Raw genomic sequence first — 20,942 nt, forward strand, 5'->3', positions numbered from 1 at the left:
GATCAAAAATGTGTTCTCAAAGTCTTAAATTTAACATTATTCTAATAGAAATACTGTTTGGTTGCGATGATAACAACGACAAAAGCCATAGTTTGATCAGCAAGTTTACTCAAATGTGCCTTATAATTTTAATATTTTAAAGCAGGACTCTTCTGTATGGACAGAATAAAATAGGTCATTCAGCGTGTTTTATTGCCCAAGATAATATTTATTTGACAAGTTTCAATCATGCAGAAATAACTTTAAAAATCTCTTAAATTATATAATGTCTCTTCTATGTTAGAAAATCGGTCTGCAAGATTATAATAGCGCTCTTTTCAAGTCTTACCAATACCAAACTAATAAATACAAATAAATACAATTCTAACTAATATCTGGTTGTGAATATATTACACTTTTCTAATCCCCCCCCCAACGGAGTAATTCACTCACCACATCAGCAATTAAAGAGAGCCAAAATTTGTGTAATGTACACACTTTAGCAATAAAAGGACCAACTAAAACCGTCAGCTAATACAACACACACACACGTCAATTTATTGTACAAAAAAAAAATCCAGCCATGCAATGCAAATATTGAAATTTAGTTTAGTATTACAATTACAGAATGTACTGGTTCAGCTATGATATATAGCAATAAAACACTTCAAGAATCATGTAGATAACCAAGTGAATGTAAATAATCAAACTGTTCATAACATGTAAATATCGTGTTTTTATAATTTTTCACTCTATTCTATTCTATTCTATTCTATTCTAGTGGAGTGTGGGGGGGAATTTAAGAACGTGGTTATCAAAACGCAAACCCATGTGTGTCCGCTAGATGACGGTAATGTAACTGTACAGAGAGAAGCAGCAGAAGAAGAAGATACCGACAATTGAACAACTCGGCACTGTGTTATTGATCATCATGTCGGTATAGAAAAGAGGCCAAAAAAAAAAAAATACCAGAACAAAATTCCTGTGGGCAGCACCTTGAAATGGCAGGCGAGGAGGAGAGGGGGGTCGTCCGCGTCAAAGTCAAGGTAGGATGGCCAGGGTGCGATTCTAAATGGTTTGTTGTTCACAGTGCTAGCCAGTCCGTTATCAGGTTGACATGTACGCTTTGTGTTGGGTTTTTTTTGTTGTTTTTTTACGGCTGTCACGCGTTGTATTGCTGTGTAGCACAGAGAAAGTGTGCAGCTGGTGCAGGAGAAAGATGTGACATGATGTCAGTGGAATGCCAGCGGTTTATACCGTCGCTGGCACGCAATGATGTGTCCATCCGCAGCTTTGTTGTTTGTTTTTTAGCCTCGGTTCTTTCTGACAGCTGCGGAACGTTGGCCCGGTTAACGTCGGTGTCACTTGAGTTTGGCCCCTTTGAATACAGCAAGTCTGAATTTGACACGGTGGCTGATTATTTGTTCTGAGGCGTTTTCCAACCGGAGGCTGAAGTCAACACGGCAGACCGACTGACGTCACTTTTGTTCCCCAGCAAAAGCCTGCGTGCTGCGTGACGTCACGCGCTACCTGGCGATCGTCGCTCTCGGTGAATCTAGTGCGAATTGTTGAGAGCGCGTTATGAAGCTCCGAACGGTGTCGATTTCAAAGCAATTCTATAACATTGAATGCTTTTCCCCCGTGTGTGTGTGTGTGTGTGTGTGTGTGTGTGTGTGTGTGTGTGTGTGTGTGTGTAATTATTTCTTTATTTATGGGGAGTGTGTGTGATTATTTTTTTTATTTATGGGGAATTTTTCATGGCCGCTCTCCTGCCCTGCTTGCTTGCTCTGGAGGAGTCAATATTTGTGATGGATAAATGGTTATAACTCGGAAAGCTTTGCAAACCTACTGAGACACCACTTACAAATTTGAAAATTACCAATTTACCATTGACAAACATTATCATTAACATTATCCGCTTGCAGTTTTATTTTAAAAAAAAAAAAAAAAAATGATCTGCTGAGCTCACTGTTTTGTTTTTGACACTCAGCCAGAGTCTTATGTCCAATAGGTGTTTCATTGAATAAATGAAGCCTGTCCCATTTCAAAATAAGAGGGTTGGTGTCAGGAAACACCAGCAAGACCAATTTACCGTTTATACTGAAAGGCAAAGAAAGTCCTTTAATTATCAAACTCTGACACACACGCACGCACACACACTTAGAGCACTTCATGTAGCAGTAGCTTTGCTGTGGTCTCTACTTGGCTCCTGTTTCTCCCTTCTGTTTCGGACCATCACAGTTCATTGTAATAATGATACTGTGATAACACATTGTCAACATCATTATCATTAATATAATATATAATATGTAGTTATGTTGGAATGGAGATACTGTTTATTTATGAGCGTGCGGTTTTTTCCCCATGTTTTCCAGAAATGTGACGGGTCACTTCCTGTGGAGTTCCGATCCTTTGCAGTCGACCCTCAGATCACATCGCTGGAGGTCCTGCAGCACATTCTCATCAGAGCCTTTGATTTGAATGGGTGAGTCAGTATGATGGCACAGGACAACACACGTGTTGCAGCTAAATAGCTCCTGACACGGTTTTCCCTCGCTGTCTTTCAACATTAGGAAGCGAAACTTTGGAATGAGCTACTTGTCCCGAGACCGAAGTGGTTCTGAAACGTATCTTTCATTGTTGTCTGACTGGGATTTGGATCTTGCATTTGTGAGTGCAGCCAAACCGTATCTACAGCTTAAGATGGATATAAAGCCTTCAGAGGACAGTAAGTACATGTGTGTCTCAGACAGTCAAGATACAGATTATCTGTATCGGTCTTTGTCATTTGCTTTTCAAGCAAGTTGATTATTTAGTGACTTTGTTTAATTGTTAAAAAAAAAATTTGGGGGGTTGTTTCAAAGTTTAGACTTTTGTTGAAGATATCCATTGATGTACATGGAAATATAAAAAATACACATTTAGCAGAACAAAACCTTAAGAATTTGTTCCAGGTTACTGAAATTGTCAGTCCAGGAACATGTTTTCAATACCGCACAGAGGAGTCTTGGTGCACTGAAATAGAAAAGGAGCTCAGTTAAACTACAGGACTGTTTATTAACACAGTGCTGTATTCTTTTTCTGCAGGTCCTGTTATGGAGGACTGGGACATTATTAGCCCCAAAGACGTGATCGGGTCTGAGCAGCTTTTTGTGGAGAGAACCAAGTCTTTGGCGTCAGCAGCTCTGCCCTTCACCCAGTCACTCCTGACCCAGGTCCACTCACCTTTCTAAACTCTTTGCTGCAAGGATGTCTAATGTGTAATGTGTCTATCATCGCTGTCCGCTCGCTCTCCTCCATAGTGATGTGTGCCCTTGCAAACCTTTCTCCTCCTCCTCTTTCTCCTCCTCCCCCTCCACCTGCGCCACCTCCTCCTCCTCCAGCACAGAACTATGGCGTCTCTTTCACATTTCATCCATCATTTCCATCCATTTTCTATAACCGCTCCTCCTGCACTCAGTGTTGTGTGGGGTTGCTGGATCCAATTCCAGCTGTCTTCAGGTGAAGGCAGGCTCCAACTTTGGACGAGGCGCCAGTTTTTATCTGTTGTATCTAGTGACAATCAGATGAGATGCAATGTGACCATTCAGATTGAAGTTCTATTGCAAAACATCAGATGTGGGTCTGAAAAAGTCCAATTTGGCCCTCAGATTTGCACCTGCAGAATTGATTGCAATCAAAGTTCCGGTTGTTTGTCTTTCCAGGTGGGCAAGACCTTATCCAAGGTGCAACAGGCCTTCAGTTGGTCGTACGGAGAAGAGATCAAACCTTTCAAGCCTCCGTTGAGCGACGCCGAGTTTCACGATTATCTCAATGAACTCGGCCAGCTGACGCGACCTGAGGAGCTCAGGCTGCGGATCTATCACGGCGGTGTGGAGCCTTCGCTGCGTAAGGTGTGGCATCTCCCTGCTCTTACTAACTCGCTTTCCAATGACCTGCGGACTCCTGCTGTGACTGGTGGGGTTTAATAACTGCCCTGCTGTCAATCAACAACAATGTCTTTGGCTGGAAGTCACGTGTGTTAGAATCCAGGGGAGGAATGTGCCACTTTAACAGTCTTCCAAGGTGGCGACCAGGAAGGCATCCATCCGTCCATCGTTCGTTCGTTCGTTCGTTCGTTTGTCCGTCTGTCCGTCCATCTGTCCATCCATCCGTCCGTCCGTCCGTCCGTCCATTCGTCCGTCCATTTATCCATACGTCCATACATCCGTCCATTCATTCATCCATCCATCCATCCATCCATTCATCCATTCGTCCGTCCGTCCGTCCATTCATCCGTCCATTTATCCATCCATCCATCCATCCATTTATCCATACATCCATACATCCATTCATTCATCCATCCATCCATCCATACATCCATCCATCCATCCATCCATCCATCCATCCATCCATTCATTCATTCATCCATCCATCCATCCATCCATCCATCCATCCATTGGTTCAGCCACCTTCTATACCTTTCTTCTCTACACCCTGGACGAGTGGCCACTTCATTGCAGGGCCACATAGAAAGACAAACATAGACAGACAATCATTCACTGTCATGAAACAGTTTCTGAGCTCCGGTTGTCAGCAACAAAAATGTGTAAATAAAGACTGGCCTCATAGCCAATGCGTCCGTCCCTGTGTTCGTCCTATCAGAGAGCGGCTTTGTTAGAAGAGTATAAATACTTTAAAGGGCTACAGAGAAGAACCGAAATAGACTGAAGCTGAATGTATTATTTGAAACGGGGTTGTAACATCAGGAAATTGATTGATTTTTATCTTTTTCACTCTCTTTTTTTTATTTCTTATTTTCATTTTCAGTTATTTACGACATACATTTTCCACTCCAAAAAAAACACCAAACCAAATCCAAGCAAAGACCCAGCATATTAATGAGAAACCAGACAATAAAACAAACCTCAGCAACCTCAGCAACACACACACACGACAAACAAGCTCAACCTCAATATCTTTACATTTCATCAAGTGTCTGTATCATGTCATTGGATTCACATGTTATACCATCATTATGATTTTTTTGTAGTCTCAGTTGTATATTCATTGCGTTTAAGACATAGAGTTGTAAGAATTGATATCAATCATTGTATGTTTGTCTGTGGTTAGTTGGCAAGTTGTCACTGTTTTCTCCGCAGGTCGTGTGGAGGTATCTGCTCAACGTCTATCCCGACGGGCTGAGTGGACAGGAGCGGATGGACTACATGAAGAGGAAGACCAGGGAGTATGAACAGCTGAAGAGGGAGTGGACGGCACGTGTCACCCTGGATGACCTTGAGTTCATCCGTGGGAACGTTCTCAAGGACGTGCTGAGGACAGACCGGGCTCACCCGTACTACGCCGGCTCGGAGGACAGTCCACATTTAACGGCCCTCACAGACCTCCTCACCACGTTTGCCATCACCCATCCACAGGTGAGGGGAGACGTTCAGTCGGTTCAAGATGTTGAGTTGGGTTGAAGATGTTGAGTCGGTTAAGCAGTTAGCCGCTGGGTTTGTGCTCCTCAAATCCTCCTTTTAAAACTTCTCCAAACCCCTGAGTTAGTGGACGGGACAGGAACCTGAAGCGAGGCAAATATGCAGTGCACGTCGCAGGTGGTGACTGTGATTGTCCTCTGTTTCAGATCTCGTACTGCCAGGGCATGAGCGACATTGCCTCTCCGATCCTGGCAGTTATGGACAACGAGGCTCACGCCTTCATCTGTTTCTGTGGCATCATGAAGCGACTGGAGGGGAACTTCCGGCCTGATGGGCAGCTCATGTCGGTGAAGTTCCAGCATCTCAAGTTGCTCCTGCAGTACTCTGACCCCGACTTTTACACCTACCTGGTGTCTCGAGGAGCGGACGACCTCTTCTTTTGCTACCGCTGGCTGCTTCTGGACCTCAAGCGAGAGTTTGCGTTTGACGATGCCTTGAGAATGCTGGAGGTCACCTGGAGCTCCCTCCCACCCGATCCTCCTGAGACTGAAGTGGAGCTTCTGGGCCCCCCGCTGGCCGCTGTTGAAGCCATGTCCTGTAACAACCAGGAAAAAAGAATGGTGAATGGCTTCGGCGGTGACAAGGACCACAAAGAGAGGCGACGCATTCAACATATGCTCCGGCCTCCAAGAGAAGACTCGGAAGTGAGTCGGAACGATGGCGCCGAGAAGAGCGATGTGGAGCCGAGCACAAAAGGTGAGGAGAGTCACAGGGCGGTCAGTCTCCCCATCACGAGGAAGGCAGACTTGCCGAAAAGTCCCTTTGAGAGGCAAACCAGCTTCGGAGAGTTCAAATACTACACAGCGCGAAACGAAGACAGCCTTGAAATGAATGAAGCTGAGCAGCCAAAGTCTTCAGCAGCCTTAGAATCTGTGGCGAGCGTCCCGAGACGTCAATCCACAGTTGAGAGCGAGGACGACCCGGGCGAAAGAACCCCTCTTATCACACATTGTGAAAACGGCCTGTCTCCAGTTTCATCACCACCGCTCTTTCTAAATGGACTTTCAGCGTGGAAGAGCGGTCCCTCAGCCCCCCCGGCGTCTTCAGTGTGCCCTCCTAACGCGTCGTCCGCCTCTTCCCCAAAGTCCTCGTCACAGTCCACCGCACAAGGAGGAGGGGAGGCGTCTGCAAGGACTGTCCCCAAAGCCTTGACCTCCTCCGCCCAGGTTCTCTGCAGTCCAGGGATCAGCATGCCCCCAATTCCTCCCGCCAAGAAGTCTGTGGACTCTCCTTCTCACAGCCAGAGTCAGTCCCTGCTGTCTTCACCCATCCTGCCCTTTGGAAGAGGCCCGCCGCCCGCGGGCACGCCCGGTTCCTCGAAACCCGAGAGCAGCAGCGGCGTCAGCAGCGTCAGCAGCGTCAAGCCGTGTTCCCTTCCGCCTCCCCAGGAGTTCGGCAAGGGCAACCCGTTCATGCTCTTCCTGTGCCTGTCCATCCTGCTGGAGCACCGAGACCACATCATCAAGAACGGCCTGGATTACAACGAGCTGGCCATGCACTTTGACCGCCTGGTGCGGCGCCACCAGCTGAGCAGGGTGCTGCAGCGGGCCAAGGCGCTGTTTGCGGACTACTTGCAGAGCGAAGTGTGGGACTCGGAGGAAGGCGACGAGGTCAGCTTGGACTCTCCAACCACCACCACCGCCACCACCGCCGCTGCTGCTCACCACCACTCGGCCTCGTCAGCCGTCTGCGCTCGGCCCGTCCGCAGTCCGTTGGCGTCGCCCCGGTCGGCGTTGTCGTCTCCGCGCTCCACGTACAACCTGGCCACCACCATTCCCTCGCCGACGGCCGCAGCTGTCGTCTGTGTTGCTCCGTCGCCCTGACTCTGTTCCCATTGGCCGGTCTTCCCACCTCTGTTCCTATCTCTCTAGTCAAGCAGCCAGTACATTTTTGGCCTATTTATTGAGGGTTTCTCTTTGAAGACGGCTTCCTAAATGGAATTGGACCGTCGATAATAATCTCACAATGTGTATACTTTAAAATAATATGCCTGTAATTGCAGTTTTCTATTTTTTTTAATCTGTGTTCACATTCTTGAAGGATTTTACTTTTCTTTTTGTTTATCTTAGATGATGTTTATGGGGGGTTTGGGAGGGCGCCATGTGCTCATTTTATATTTAGAAGTTAAGCTGCCCTTAAATACAACTCTATTTAAGCCACCTTGTGCATTTAGCCCACTGCCTTTATTTACTTTGTTTACAAGTTCAAGTTTATGTCCGGCGAATCCTTAAAGTGCTTCGAATCAACTTTGCTTAACGGTCAGAGCACAAATTTGATAGCTTGAAATGCTTTTGTTGGCACATCTGCTCGACAAGCTTGAGTCCTGCTACTTTCATGTGTTTGGCTTGGTGGTACCAGTACATCACGTGGACCGACAGGACCAACTGTCGCTGGCAATGTGCGGAAAATCTATTGTTTGTTTGTTTGTTTGTTTGTTTTTCTTAAGTTTTGCTTTTGCTTGCCTTTGATCTCTCTGTCTGCAGAGCTTTGAAAGAGGATTCTACGTTGTGGTGGGGCTCCTCCAGCCCCTCGTCATGCTCTGTTTATTCTTCTAGTTTTCCAAAGCCTCCACAGATCAAATTCAGAGAACCAGAATGCATCTTCATATAAATGAACCAAACATTAGAGCAGATACAACAGCAGTTGTCAGCTGTTCTCTCTCAGTTGCCTGAATGTGCATCTGCACTGACGCACCGGTGATATGTATTCACTCTCCATATATTATGCATCACTATGGTTACATTTCGTTTTTTATCTTATTGACAGTTTATTGTAGCAATAGAAGAACGACTACCGCTACTGTGACACAGTCACAGCAACTCCACGTAAAGTCCAGACACCTTTATTACTGCATCGCCCAGAGGTCTTATTCACTGTCATACTGTGTATACTTTATACACTGCACAGTTTCTACTGCTAAGTCCACGTACCAGTTTGCAGTTCACTTTGCAGTTTAAATTTTATGTTGATTGCTGTGATTGGCAAAATTAAAGATAGTTAATCATTAACGGTTGATCGCATTTATTCAAAATTAAAAAATTGTAGCATTGCACCTTATTTATGATGTCCTCCTTTGCCCATCCTATTTGTCAACAGTTCCTTGGGAACGACTCTCCTGTCCACTAATCATCACTTGGCGAACATAAAGGGAGGTTGAATGATGAAGGTCTTCTGTGTTGCTGGACTTGTTTTTATCATTTATTTATTTTTGCCCTGGAAAACTTTAAAGATGTATCGTCGAAAAACTTGATTCCGTTTCATTTCTAGGAAATTTAAAGAATTATACTGTTAATGAGAATTTCAATATGCTACACATTATGTCTGTAAATAAATCTATAAATAATACCAAAAACCTTGACATGAGCTTTGTTTCTAATCTTGTTGCATGATGCTGACCTGTGAGCTCAGAGCATCAGAAGGTGATTGCACAGTTATGGTGTTCATACACCGTGACAATAATAAAGGACCAAATGCCCCAGCAGTTTCTCTCTAAATATATACATTTAAAAAAAAAAAAATTCTGGGGGAAAAAAGAAAAAAAGGGAAGCTGCCCACGAAGCTGCAACCCACTTTTTGGTCGCAACCCACCACTTAAGAAACCCTGCTGTAGCCTATCCCAACTGTCCTTGGCCAAAAGTCGCCGCTTAAATAAAACTGCATGGTTTTCTATTGAAATATGATTAAAACTTTTCAAATCATGTTTACGAGACTTGTAATAAAGGAGAGTGACGACCCCACTTCCTTCCTCTTGTTTATTGTTCAACATGGCACCAAGTAGCAGAGTGTTATGACAAGACGGTGTGTTACTATAATTACAAGCTAACCACTGGTGGCTTGGTGGCTTGGCAGTCCCACTGGGAACACAGTGAACGTAGTTGTAGCTGTGGCTTGGTGATGGATGGCTGCCTGTGGGCAGGCTGCCATTTACAGTAGCTGCCAATAGTGTTAACAGCTTACAACACAGACTCAACGTCTTTATCGCCTTCCTGTTCCCATTATAGCGCTGCAAGTTCAGCCATTTATTTCTTAATGTTTATTGTGATTAGTCGATGGGCCATTTTTATTCTACCTTTTTAATCTTGTTTTCCATTCGGTCAATGGATTTACTACTACTAAGAATTTGTTTTTGTTCTTTTTCATTGCTAATTTTCACTATTTTGTTGATGCTTAGTAAGGATGGAACGTTTGTTTACTTGGTAACTTTTTAGTTGTACAAGTGGGAGATACAGAGAGGGGTAATAGCTTTCTTACTTGATACTGGGTGATTGGATTTAGTTCATTTTGTCTTTCCTTATTTAGATCTCCTAAATAACCACGACTTTAAGAAACCATAGAAGATGATACTGGGTTATTTCATAAAATGTGATTTTTTTTAAATTATTTTTTATTTATTTATTTTCAAGATATGTAATAAAACATTAAACCAGAGTGCAGGCCTGCATACTTCGGTTCGGTAGGTGGCGGTATGCACCTTTAAATTAGGATTGCAATCCGCCAGTGAAACACGAAGAAGAAGAAGAGGCGGAAGACGTCGTTTCCATTTCCGGGTCAATAGCTTTGGAAGTCGGGAGACATGTTGACCCGTCTTGCACGGTTAGGGCCAACTGTGCCCCGGTTATTGTCCAATTCCTCGGTCCGGTTCGTCTCCCAGTCCAAGCCGACTGGGGCCGCCGGTTCGACCGCCGTGACGGAGCTCCATCCCGCCGAGTCGCCCGGCGGACACAGTGAGGTCAGCCAGTACGTCAAGGTGAGTTGCTGTGCACGGCAGGCCTCGGACACCCACCGACTGACCCGCTTTGAGACACAACCTGATGTTGACAACACAGCGGTCAACCCCAATAACGAGCCAAACTTGTCGTGAATTGACTGGACGCGGGATCTTACGACGAAAGCGTAGCGCAGTCGAGCCCGTTAGCCAGTTAGCTGACATCAGCTAACCCAAGTTTGGTGATGGACAACAAGCAACACACTTCATCGGTCTGCTCCTACCAGTGAATTCACAGCTTTGCAAACAAGCTTTGAATACACAAAGTAAATTAATAAGCATGTTTAAATGTTTGGTTTTGTTTTGTTTTGCAAATAAAGCTCAGCAAGTGAAATGCCATCCATTCTACATGTTGACGCACTGGTTAGAAGATTCAATCACTTCATTTGTCACATCCTCATAAGATGTGCAGTGACATTTAAAGTAGACACTGTTTATTTACATTATAAATATATTTGCATGTATGGTCAGCATCAGATTCGAGTTAAACTGTAACACGGATTGTCAAATAGACTGAAAAACCTCACGCACATCCAATAGTGGATCTATTTTTGTCCAAATCATCTAAATAAATGTTATTGATGTTGGAAACATGCATCTACAAACTGTCTGATCACAATAGGTGAAGGGCTTTTTGAGAATCAAATCAAATGTTCTTTATTGTCATTGCAACAAGCAATGACAATAAAGGCTACAATGAAATTTGTTTGTTAAAAGACAGTTAGATACACAGTTAAAACCGTTTTGACACACACATCCCCCCCCCCCACACACACACACACCCCAAATAATTACACACACGCACACACACGCACACACACACACACACACACACACACACACACACACACACACACACACACACACAAAAACATTGGAGAAAAAAAAGATTAAAAAAGAGAAAGGGAATGCTCTGCTAAACACGTTCTCAGCCAGTGAGGATGGGGCTCAGGCATTTAACAGCCTGATAGCCCACGGATAAAAAGTGTTTCTCAGTCTGTTTGTCCTGCAGTTGATACTCCTGAGTCCTGTACCTTCTGCCAGAGGGCAGGAGTTCCAGGAAACTCCGGCCAGGATGTGTAGGGTCAGCCAGGATTTTCCTTACTCTGCTGAACCCCTGCGAGTTTGCAATGCCCTCCAAGGAGGGCAGGGGGCAGCCAACGATCTTCTGCGCAGACTTTATCACACCCTGCAGGGCTTTCTTGTCTTTTGCAGTGCAGCTAGCAGTATGATGATGCAGTATGCTAGCACACTCTTTGTTGTGGTGGTATAAAAAGTTGGTATTGGTTGGTGATTGCAGCAGCATTTAATGCAGGTAAAATTTACATTTCCGTCTTTCTTTGAAATGGTTAGTGCATTCTAAGACTAGTCATGTTAGTCTATTGACATTGTGTGGCAAGCATTTAGGCTGATATTTTACTGCAGTGGCAGATGTGCAACCCCAATGCAAAAAAAGAAAAACAATAAAATAACAGCACCAAAATAAAAGGTAGCAGTGCTTTTTATGACTGCTGCACACATATTTGTGTTTGCAGCAGCCGATCACATTTATTACCAGGCAATATGTAACCACAGTAACAATTTCCTGTCACTATTTGTTCCATGACACATAATGGATTCATACTCTAACTGAACTTGGTCAAACAAGCTTGTGTTACTGGGTGGATGAATGCTTGGGGATGTAAATTCATGGTATTCCATACTAAAGCCAAACCTGTTGTTCATCATCTCAAAATAAAATTCAAAACCTCACTCTAAAACTCTGCTGTATAATCAGCACCATTGCCAATATTTAGTCAGTCTGGTTGAGCCCGACATTCACAGATGAGCACTGAACACTTCTCAGTTATCCTCCAAAGTTTGACACTGAATATGGTGTCTCCATACATGCACAAATATTACTTGTTAATCTTAATGAGTGTTTTCTTTACTTCACACTTTAAAATCTGTTTTGTCCTGACTGTCCATCATTTATCTTTTTTTTTTCTTCCACTTGTTTCCATTAGAACCCAGAATACCATGGGTTTTCCAAGGACCCTGTGGTTGACGAGTGGAACATGAAGATCGGCTTCTTCTTTGGCATCTCAGTGGCTCTTGTTATTGGAGGAACCTTTATCCATTATTTACCTGATCATGGGTGAGTGTGCCACTCCTCATCTGTTACACTTTTGCTGGGCAGCTGTGGGTCACAAGACCAATGGGTTTTTAAAATGTAAGTCACATTGTTGGGCCACAAATATTACTTAAAAAATATATACATTCTGGCCTTTTATTCTGAAATGGTAAATTGTTTTTCCTGTTATCAACTAGCTCTAAAATGTATTTTTATTTTTTATTTTTTTACTACTACCAAAATATAGCAGTGAATGCTGGATTGCTTTGTCACTGACGCACCAGACAAGCAGTTTAAAGAAAAACTAAAGGACTTTGTCAGTACTTGCAAATTGAGCGTTGGTCCACAGCACAGTTTAAGCCCTTTATTACAACAAGTTGGATCCAAATGAACACTTTACATTAAAATGGTTATGTATATACTCACACACTGCTCTCCAAATTTTAGCAGTATACAAATTAATGAGTTAATGCTACAGTAAAACTATATGTAATGAACAGACCTTTAAAGTAAAGTCAAATGAGAAGTATTAGCATAATTGTCAAAAGTAAATACAGTTTTATTTGAGAAATTTCATTTCGTTGTGCTTCGTCTCCTTCATCTCCCTCTCTCTCCTGCTCTCTCTCTCTCTCTGTGTCCTAGTATGCGGCAGTGGGCGAGACGGGAGGCCGAGCGTCTGATCCTGCAGCGAGAGCAGGAAGGCCTTCCTCTCTTAGAGGAGAACTACTACGACTCGAACAAGATTGTTTTGCCCTCTGCTGGAGAGTCATAAACATGTCTAACAACAGCTGCAGTTGTATATCAGAGTTATTATTGTGTTTCACTGTTTGAGAATAAATGAGTAGGAATTACCAGACTTTTATGTTTTGGAGTGATTTGTTGGAGTCTTTTAAATGTGTTTTGAAGACAGAGTGACTGTGACAATATATGCAGTACAATGTATGCACAAATATGTAAGTGCACACACGCACATTTAATAGAATACACTTCTATTAAATATAATCTATTCATAATTTCATTGTGTACACTGTTTGTACTGAAGTCCCATCTGATCATCTTCATAGAGATGATGAACAGTAGCCTGGTAGAGCTCAAGCAATGATGATGTATGAGCTTAAAAAACACACAATGCTTGGGGTGAGACAATAGTAATAAAATATATACAGAAGATACAGATACAGAATGAAAGTACAGATAAAGTACACACATTTAATTTTGAGGAGTTTTTTTTATAAATAAATTGGCTTGGTTAATCGACCGAACATATACATTTTTTTTATTTCATTCAAAATAGGTTCATCATAGAAAATATTTTAAAGAATTGTATATCAGATTATGGCCATTAGAATAGAAAGACAGAACCTTTTAGCGCCAAATGTAGCGGTGTGAGTACAAACCATGATGTCCGGGCTACGCTGTGTTCTCTCTTTGTAACCACTAGCGGTGGATAGTGGATTTCTTTGCACGTTCATGACGTCACGACCGGTCGGCTCGGGTTGGTTGGTTGGGCTCGGAGCAGCGGCGCGCTCTCGACCAGACGGACGCGCGCTCCATTCATCGTTGCGTACGTTCATCACGCTGTTGCGACTGGTCCGTGGTTCTGCTGTGTTGTGCCCTGCCGTGCCGGGGGAAGACCGCGTCATGTCAGGTTCCACTCCTCCGCCGGCAGACTCTGCCGGCTCCGAGGGCGGCTGCCTCCCGCCGGAGTACAAGCACTTCCAACCCGAGGAGCATGGGCTGGATCGCGGCTTCCGCCTCACAGCCTTCTCGGAGCTGAAGGGATGAGGCTGCAAGGTCCCGCAGGAGGCTCTGCTCAAACTCCTGGCGGGACTGGAGGCGGACCGGGCCGACGGCAAGGCCGAGGACGACGCATCGGACTTCGGACAGCAGATGCCTGGTCCTCGGCTCGGTAAGAAACATGAGATGAGAACCGCCGCTAGTGAGTTGACTGGTCGGTGTGTAGAAGCCCAGCCGAGCCGAGCCGTGCCGTGCCGTGCCGATGAACCGCGACGTCAGTCTATTAGCATCCTGCTGCTAACTGTGCTAACATGCGTGAAGTGCGTTCATTTGACAGTTAGTTTGTGACGCATCAAAGCTCTCTGCGGAGACCGACCGTGGAATTCCCACAAAGAAGGCTTATAACAAAGTGTTTGGTCACCTAGTGAGTGTTACGGCTCTTAAAGACACAGGCATAAAACAGAGATGCGGAAGGCAATAAAGTGCCAGTCGGCATGATTCAGCAGCACCTTTGAGAGGGGGTTCCGTTCCAAGGTTCATGCGAAACTCGCAAACTTCCTACTCAAGTTGTGAAACGCGCCGCGTTGCTCCAACCGGCACCTGGCCTGCTGGAATCCCGCACGATCAGCAAGGAATAAAGTGTGACTTTAACCCTGCGGGCGGAGCGCCGCATGGAAACCTCGCCGAACAAGAAGCGAACCGTGTGGGTTGTTTTAGATATGAAACATCCTGTTGGAGCTGGGACGCCAACTCCTGGTTTAATGCACTGACGCTGTGTTTAATGCGTCATCACTGAACCAACCCTTTGGTCTCTAAAGTCGGCAAGATTTAAAAAATAAAATAAAATAAATAAAAATAAAAAATCTTTCACCAAAGGAAGAAAGTAAGAATGTACCAGTCCCTGGTTTAACATAATGAGGAATATTGAGGATCATTTGGGAGTTTGTTGAGCTGTCTTGTGCTCTTTATAGATGGTGGATGGAGTGTTTTGGTGAGCCGCCTCATAGGAGGAAACTATCTAGCATGTTATATGTAGAAAACATGTTGCTTTAATGTTGAAAAAGAAGCAAAGCAAAAGTTGCAACCAAATCAAATCAGTGTCTTTGAAGCTCCGACTCTGGAAACATGGAGAACATACAGCTTTTTGATGACGTTCTTCAAGTTCTGTGGGCCTGAGTAAGAAGCTTTCAACGGCCACATAGGGCCCCCGGGCCATAGTTTGCCCATGCTTGCTTGAGTAGCCCTGTTTGCACAGTCGGCTGATTGGCTCATCTACGCTGTCTGCAGGGATGTTTGTTTTTCTCTGTTGATGACATGCAATGAACTGGCGACCCGCCTTCATTTCAGCCACCCGGAACCCTGAACGTTGGCAGAAGTACAAATACTTTGTTGTTGTACTCGTGAGGAGTTGAATCAGTACTTTTATGGGAGTCATTTCTTTTTACACAAGTATCCGTAGTTTTACTGAAGTGCAGAATGTGAATGCTTGTACCAGTGGATGAGCGGTTAGAGGGAGGCTGGCTGTGTCTTCCTGACTGACTGTGGTGCATTGTGTCTGCAGGCGTTGGCATGGACTGCTGTGTGATCCCCTTGAAGCATGGAAGACTTTCCCTGGTTCAGACCACTGACTTCTTCTACCCTCTGGTGGACGACCCCTACATGATGGTGAGATGATAAACCACATATTAGATATTAAAAAACCAACCCTTGGCAGGACTTTTCAATGTACTGTCTGATGCTATTTGTATTCTCTTATGAAAGTGAATTTGTTTATTATGATCTTGATGAGAAGTTACCACTGGAGGAGCACAGGAATGTACGCCTGGAGTGTGACTGGTCCATATTGGCCAGTTCAACTTCACTGGGGTGGCATTGGTGCCTAGAACACCTTTAGTTGCAAGTAGCTTCTCCCTAAATGTACGTAAAATATTATATTATATTATATTATTAGTAGCATATTATTCCCTTATATAATATGTCAAATTCACCTTTTAAGTTGAATTGCAGAAATACAGCAACCTTTTCAGGATATTCTAATGTTCTGGGTAGTACCTGTATGTCCTGTGCTGCCGCTCAGGATGTGCTTCCTGTCTTGTGTCTTAGGGCAGGATAGCGTGCGCCAACGTGCTCAGTGACCTCTACGCCATGGGCATCACAGAGTGCGACAACATGCTGATGCTGCTCAGCGTCAGCCAGAAGATGAATGAAAAGGTACGAGTTCCATACGTTCACACTCCAGTGGTGTTGGCTGTGTGCACTACGTCAGCGGTCCCCAACCCCCAGGGCGGTCCGCGGGTCTTTTGGATACCGGGCCGGACAGAAAGAATAACTAACTTCCGTTAAATGAATCCCTTTTCATTCATTATCTTGAGTCTGAACAATTTTATTTTGAAAAAGGACCGGATTCTCTCCGTTCTGTCCATCTAACGCTCAACTCTTGACGCACGTCAAGGCGCTCGTCTCGGTCAGCATCATACGTTACCGCCGGATTAAACCCGCGAGCTAGCGAGCGTCTTTGGAAAGAGGAAAAGGCCCAGGGAGGAGACGGAAGAGCCCACGACTCCCAAGAGAAAGAAAGCAACGTTTAACAGAGCAGATTTTTATCTTTTTATGTTGTTGTCGCCATGTTAAGAGGACGTTGCTAATAAAGTTCCAAACGTGTACACAGTGGATTCACGTTTATTTAGAAAATGCCACAGTTTTCATGCTGGTCCGTGAAACTATTGTCTCTCATTAAACCTGCGCTACGTCACAGTTTATCATCTAAAGCAGGCGTGGGCAAGCTATGGCCCGGGGGCCACATGCGGCCCATTAAGCTTTTTAATCCGGCCCAACTTGAAGAAATTATTTTAATAGTAAATATCATATCATATCATACATACACATCCTATCATACATTGTTTCCTCCTATGAGGCGGCTCACCAAAACACTCCATCCCTCCTCTGCTGCTGCTCCGCTACCGCCCCCCTTCTGACACATTTTACACTCCAGTGTGGCCCCACCAGTCCAACAGTTGGCCCACCGCTCACCTAAAGGTTGATTTTGTATCACAGTCGAGTGTTTTCTGACGCTTCCACGTGTGAATGTGTTGCGCAGGACCGCGAGCGAGTGATGCCGCTGATGATTCAGGGCTTCCGTGATGCCGCAGAAGAAGGCGGGACTTCCGTGACAGGCGGCCAGACGGTGATCAACCCCTGGATCATCATCGGGGGAGTGGCCACCGTTGTTTGCCAGCCAAACGAGTTCATTATGTAAGTCACTAAAAAAAAAGTTGCTAGTTGCTCGTCCCTTCCCTCTGACGGTTGTTCAGTAAAGTCTGCGTGCTGGGGATTCTCATATATCTGACATTGTTGTATGTTAATTTCTCCTGGAGATCAATAAAGTATCTATCATCTGTCCAGCCATCTATCCATCCATTTATCCATCCGTCTATCTATCCATCTGTCTATGTATCTCTATTGTTTAATATAGTTTATTATTGTTTATTACTGTTTTGGGTTTTTGTTTCGGCACCTACATCATGGTCCTACCAGCACCCCCAAATAATCAAAATAATCATTCATGATTATTATTATTATCATTATTATTATTATTATCAAATCAAATCAAACAGTAAATGTTGAACAGCGCCACTGTTTCTTGAAGACTGGCTGAGGTTAATTTGTGATCTTGGTCCGTCCTCCTTGACAAGCTCCTCACCCAGGCAGTTTGTATGCAGGCAGACTATAGTCTAGAAGCAGGCTGGGTCCACGCTGGCCTTCCTCCTGACTGACTGGCTGTGATAAGATCTCAGTGAAGCACCAGAGTGAGTCATGGCTGCTGCAGGACACTGAGGCCTTTCATTCCAGTCAGCAGCTTCTGGCTGCTACCAACTCACCTAACTGGATGTGAAGTCCTAACATCCCGCTTTCATTTCGTGCTAACCAGTTGGATTGTTTTACCAGTTGAATTGGTTTATGTCCCCCTTCAGGCCGGATGGTGCCGTTCCAGGCGACGTCCTGGTTCTGACCAAGCCTCTGGGGACGCAGGTGGCTGTGAACGCCCACCAGTGGCTCGAGCAGGTGAGCCAATCTTCTTTCTCTCAGTTGCAGCTTCACCAAACGCTGTCTTCCTCTATACACACTGTTGTGTTTTTGTATTTTTTTTGTGTGTCTCATCAGCCTGAAAGGTGGAACAAGATCAAACTGGTTGTGACCAAAGAGGAAGTGAAAGAGGCGTACCAGGAAGCCATGTTCTCCATGGCAACACTAAACCGGACAGGTAAGACTGCACCTGTTTTCCTCTTGTTCTTTTCAATCGGACAGACAGACAGACAGACAGACAGACAGACAGACCAATAGATAGATAGATAGATAGAACTTATATATAAAATGCAGGTTCTCATACACTGATACCAAGTACTCAATAAACCCAGTACCCATTAAAGAATTACTTTGATTGTCCCCCCCCCCAGATGTTTGGTTCTTTAAACAATGTTTCCCAGCATGCTTCACTGCAATGCAAACTAAAATCTTGCTAAATTGTCACATACACACAGATACAGCTGGTATTGGTGTTTTGTTATTGGCTCATATTTCATATCAAGCACAAGTAGACCACTCAAGCCCGGTATCGGTACCGATACCCAATACTGATACCCAAATTTCTCCTGCAGATCAATAAAATATCTATCTGTCTGTCTGTCTATCTGTCTGTCTATCTGTCTATCTGTCTATCTGTCTGTCTGTCTGTCTGTCTGTCTGTCTACATTGTTCTTGGTCCACCTGGTGGCCTGTGATTTCTTCCGTCCATATTGACTGTTGTGCTTCCCCAGCCGCGGGCCTCATGCACAAGTTCCAAGCACACGCTGCCACGGACGTGACGGGCTTCGGCCTCCTGGGCCACGCCAACAACTTGGCAGCGCAGCAGCAGAACGAGGTGGCCTTTGTCATTCACAACCTCCCGATCATAGCCAAGATGGCTGCCATCAGTAAAGCCTGCGGAAACCTGTTCAACCTGATTCAGGGCACATCAGCGGAGACCTCTGGTAGGAAAATAATACAACAAAAAAATTGAATATCACAGAGACGCCAGTTTGCGGAGGAAATTGCGATTCAGTAACTCGATGCTTCTCGTTTGCTTCGTGCACCACAGGTGGACTTCTGGTGTGCCTCCCCAGAGAGCAGGCCGCCAAGTTCTGCTCGGAGATGAAGGGCCAGAGCGTGGGGGGTCAGGGCGCGGCGGGAGGAGCGTGGATCATCGGCATCGTGGAGAAAGGAGACCGTCGCGCTCGCATCATTGACAAACCACGCATCATCGAGGTTCCGCCACGAGGAAGCCAGGCGGCAAATCAGGAAAACAGCTCGGCCACGCCGGCGCCCCCCTGCCCCAATCTATCGTAAAACAGCACTGGTCATGTGTCTGGTCATGTGTCTGGTCATGTGTCTGGTCACACCAGCGGTGACACAGTGTTTGCAGTGTCTTCTTTCACCAATATATTTAAATTACTTTCTACAGCATAAGCAATTTTCTAAATTATTTTAAAAAAAAAAGAAAAATACGAACTCGTCTCAAGAAGAGTTGATTTGTTGAAACATTTTTTTTCTATTCTTAAGAGGAAACATTCCAGATCATGTTGACTAGTAAGTGTCTTAATCTGAAAATGATGATTATCTTCACATCTCACGTTGGTAAGAAAAAAAAAATCTGTCCTGGCGCTTGGCTCCGCCCGTCTATTCAGTGGGAAGGCTTGAGCAGCTTCTCCTGGGTAGGCGGGGCTGGGGTCAGGTTGTCCATCCTCCATGTGGGCCACCAGCCGCCAGCATCAACCCCCCCCCCTCAGCCATCCTGTTGATGAAGCTCTGCCTAGAAACCCTGCCAGTGGGGTCGGGTGGAGTGGATGTGTACTCTTGGATGGTGGGGGGGGGGTTCTGTGTGCTGGGGGTCTGAGGCTGCACCCCTCCATCCCCCCCCCTCTCCCATTTGTAGATTTCTTGCTTTTCATGATCAATAAACACTTACCAATTTACAAAGGAATTGTGTTGGTTTTTTTTGTGCGACTGCGAGTTTGTCTTTATTTGCAGTATGCTTGACTACGTTTACTGGGCTTGAGTCTCAGAAAGAGTGCCACCTAATGCCAACATGGTTAAACAGACTTGTAGCTCACACTGGACTCTGTGACTGGTTTTGCACGTGCACATGATTATTAGTGAATCAGTGACATTTTTGGTGTAGTATTTTTTCTTTTTTTTGATCACAATGCAGATTTCTTGATTTGGTACGAAAGAGGATTTGGGCCACAAGAAAAGGAAAAAAGTTTTTTTTATTTTGAGTTTTCAAGAGTTTTCAAGAATAAAGAATAAAGTTGAAATTTTATGGAAAAAGGTTGACATTTAAAAAAAAAAAAAAAGTCGGCTCATCTTAATTATTTTTTCTCTCCTTCTGGCCCTAATCCTTTTCCGTAATTTGGCATATCGTCTGTTATATTTGGTGGTTGCAAAATTTAATATTGAGTTTCGATGTTGGGTGGAACTCAATAGCCTTAGAGCTTTAATCTTTGACATTAAAGTTTAATTACTGGAAATTAATGAAATCTCCTTTGAAGACTTTAACTTAAAATCAAGGGATATAAAAAATCGGGTCCTCAGTAGAGTTAATGCTGGGACGCTAAGCGGTTTCACACTCACATTTGTGTGAGTTCATCGGAAATCAAGTATGTGCGCGGCAAAGCAGTTTGCTGTAAACCAGTGTGCCATAAAGCAGTATGTGTACCAGTACAAGGAGTGGCAGTGTGTCTGGAACCAACAGGTGGCAAAGCAGGACGCTGCAGAGCCGAGTGTTGCACAGCTGGATGCATCGAACCCGTATGTGGCCCAGCAGTACGCCCAG

The 20,942-nt window shown here is 44.7% G+C and overlaps 3 protein-coding genes across 3 annotated transcripts; all 3 read left to right on the forward strand.

Annotated features, from left to right (window-relative positions):
• The first annotated feature begins 839 nt into the window (after positions 1-839).
• On the forward strand, positions 840-8,817 carry tbc1d25 (TBC1 domain family, member 25). Its single transcript, XM_076045884.1, has 7 exons — positions 840-1,025; positions 2,355-2,464; positions 2,553-2,707; positions 3,067-3,194; positions 3,684-3,872; positions 5,121-5,396; positions 5,606-8,817. Exons 1-7 carry the CDS (start codon positions 981-983, stop codon positions 7,280-7,282), a joined length of 2,580 nt encoding a protein of 859 aa, XP_075901999.1. The 5' UTR covers positions 840-980; the 3' UTR covers positions 7,283-8,817.
• A 1,174-nt stretch (positions 8,818-9,991) lies between these two features.
• ndufb11 (NADH:ubiquinone oxidoreductase subunit B11) lies at positions 9,992-13,193 on the forward strand. The gene is made up of 3 exons (XM_076045928.1): positions 9,992-10,206; positions 12,231-12,361; positions 12,980-13,193. The coding sequence occupies exons 1-3, from the start codon at positions 10,033-10,035 to the stop codon at positions 13,107-13,109; spliced, it is 435 nt and encodes a 144-aa protein (XP_075902043.1). The 5' UTR covers positions 9,992-10,032; the 3' UTR covers positions 13,110-13,193.
• A 676-nt stretch (positions 13,194-13,869) lies between these two features.
• sephs3 (selenophosphate synthetase 3) lies at positions 13,870-20,086 on the forward strand. The gene is made up of 8 exons (XM_076045951.1): positions 13,870-14,246; positions 15,636-15,739; positions 16,178-16,285; positions 17,172-17,326; positions 18,046-18,136; positions 18,236-18,335; positions 18,889-19,101; positions 19,209-20,086. The coding sequence occupies exons 1-8, from the start codon at positions 13,979-13,981 to the stop codon at positions 19,454-19,456; spliced, it is 1,287 nt and encodes a 428-aa protein (XP_075902066.1). The 5' UTR covers positions 13,870-13,978; the 3' UTR covers positions 19,457-20,086.
• Positions 20,087-20,942: the final 856 nt, after the last annotated feature.

The sequence above is a fragment of the Nelusetta ayraudi genome, unplaced genomic scaffold, assembly GCF_046127955.1.
Source record: "Nelusetta ayraudi isolate G7.1 ecotype Tasmania unplaced genomic scaffold, CSIRO-AGI_Nayr_v1 ptg000088l, whole genome shotgun sequence".
Classification (NCBI taxonomy): Eukaryota; Metazoa; Chordata; class Actinopteri; order Tetraodontiformes; family Monacanthidae; genus Nelusetta; species Nelusetta ayraudi.

What these genes read in the sequence shown, in the direction of transcription:
- ndufb11 (XM_076045928.1), top strand. Translation starts at nt 10,033, where the DNA reads ATGTTGACCCGTCTTGCACGGTTAGGGCCAACTGTGCCCCGGTTATTG. An exon ending in AGGTCAGCCAGTACGTCAAG is followed by an intron (nt 10,207 to 12,230) that starts GTGAGTTGCTGT and finishes TGTTTCCATTAG; the next exon opens with AACCCAGAATACCATGGGTT. An exon ending in CATTATTTACCTGATCATGG is followed by an intron (nt 12,362 to 12,979) that starts GTGAGTGTGCCA and finishes TCTGTGTCCTAG; the next exon opens with TATGCGGCAGTGGGCGAGAC.
- tbc1d25 (XM_076045884.1), top strand. Translation starts at nt 981, where the DNA reads ATGGCAGGCGAGGAGGAGAGGGGGGTCGTCCGCGTCAAAGTCAAG. An exon ending in AGAGCCTTTGATTTGAATGG is followed by an intron (nt 2,465 to 2,552) that starts GTGAGTCAGTAT and finishes TTTCAACATTAG; the next exon opens with GAAGCGAAACTTTGGAATGA. An exon ending in CCCAGTCACTCCTGACCCAG is followed by an intron (nt 3,195 to 3,683) that starts GTCCACTCACCT and finishes TTGTCTTTCCAG; the next exon opens with GTGGGCAAGACCTTATCCAA.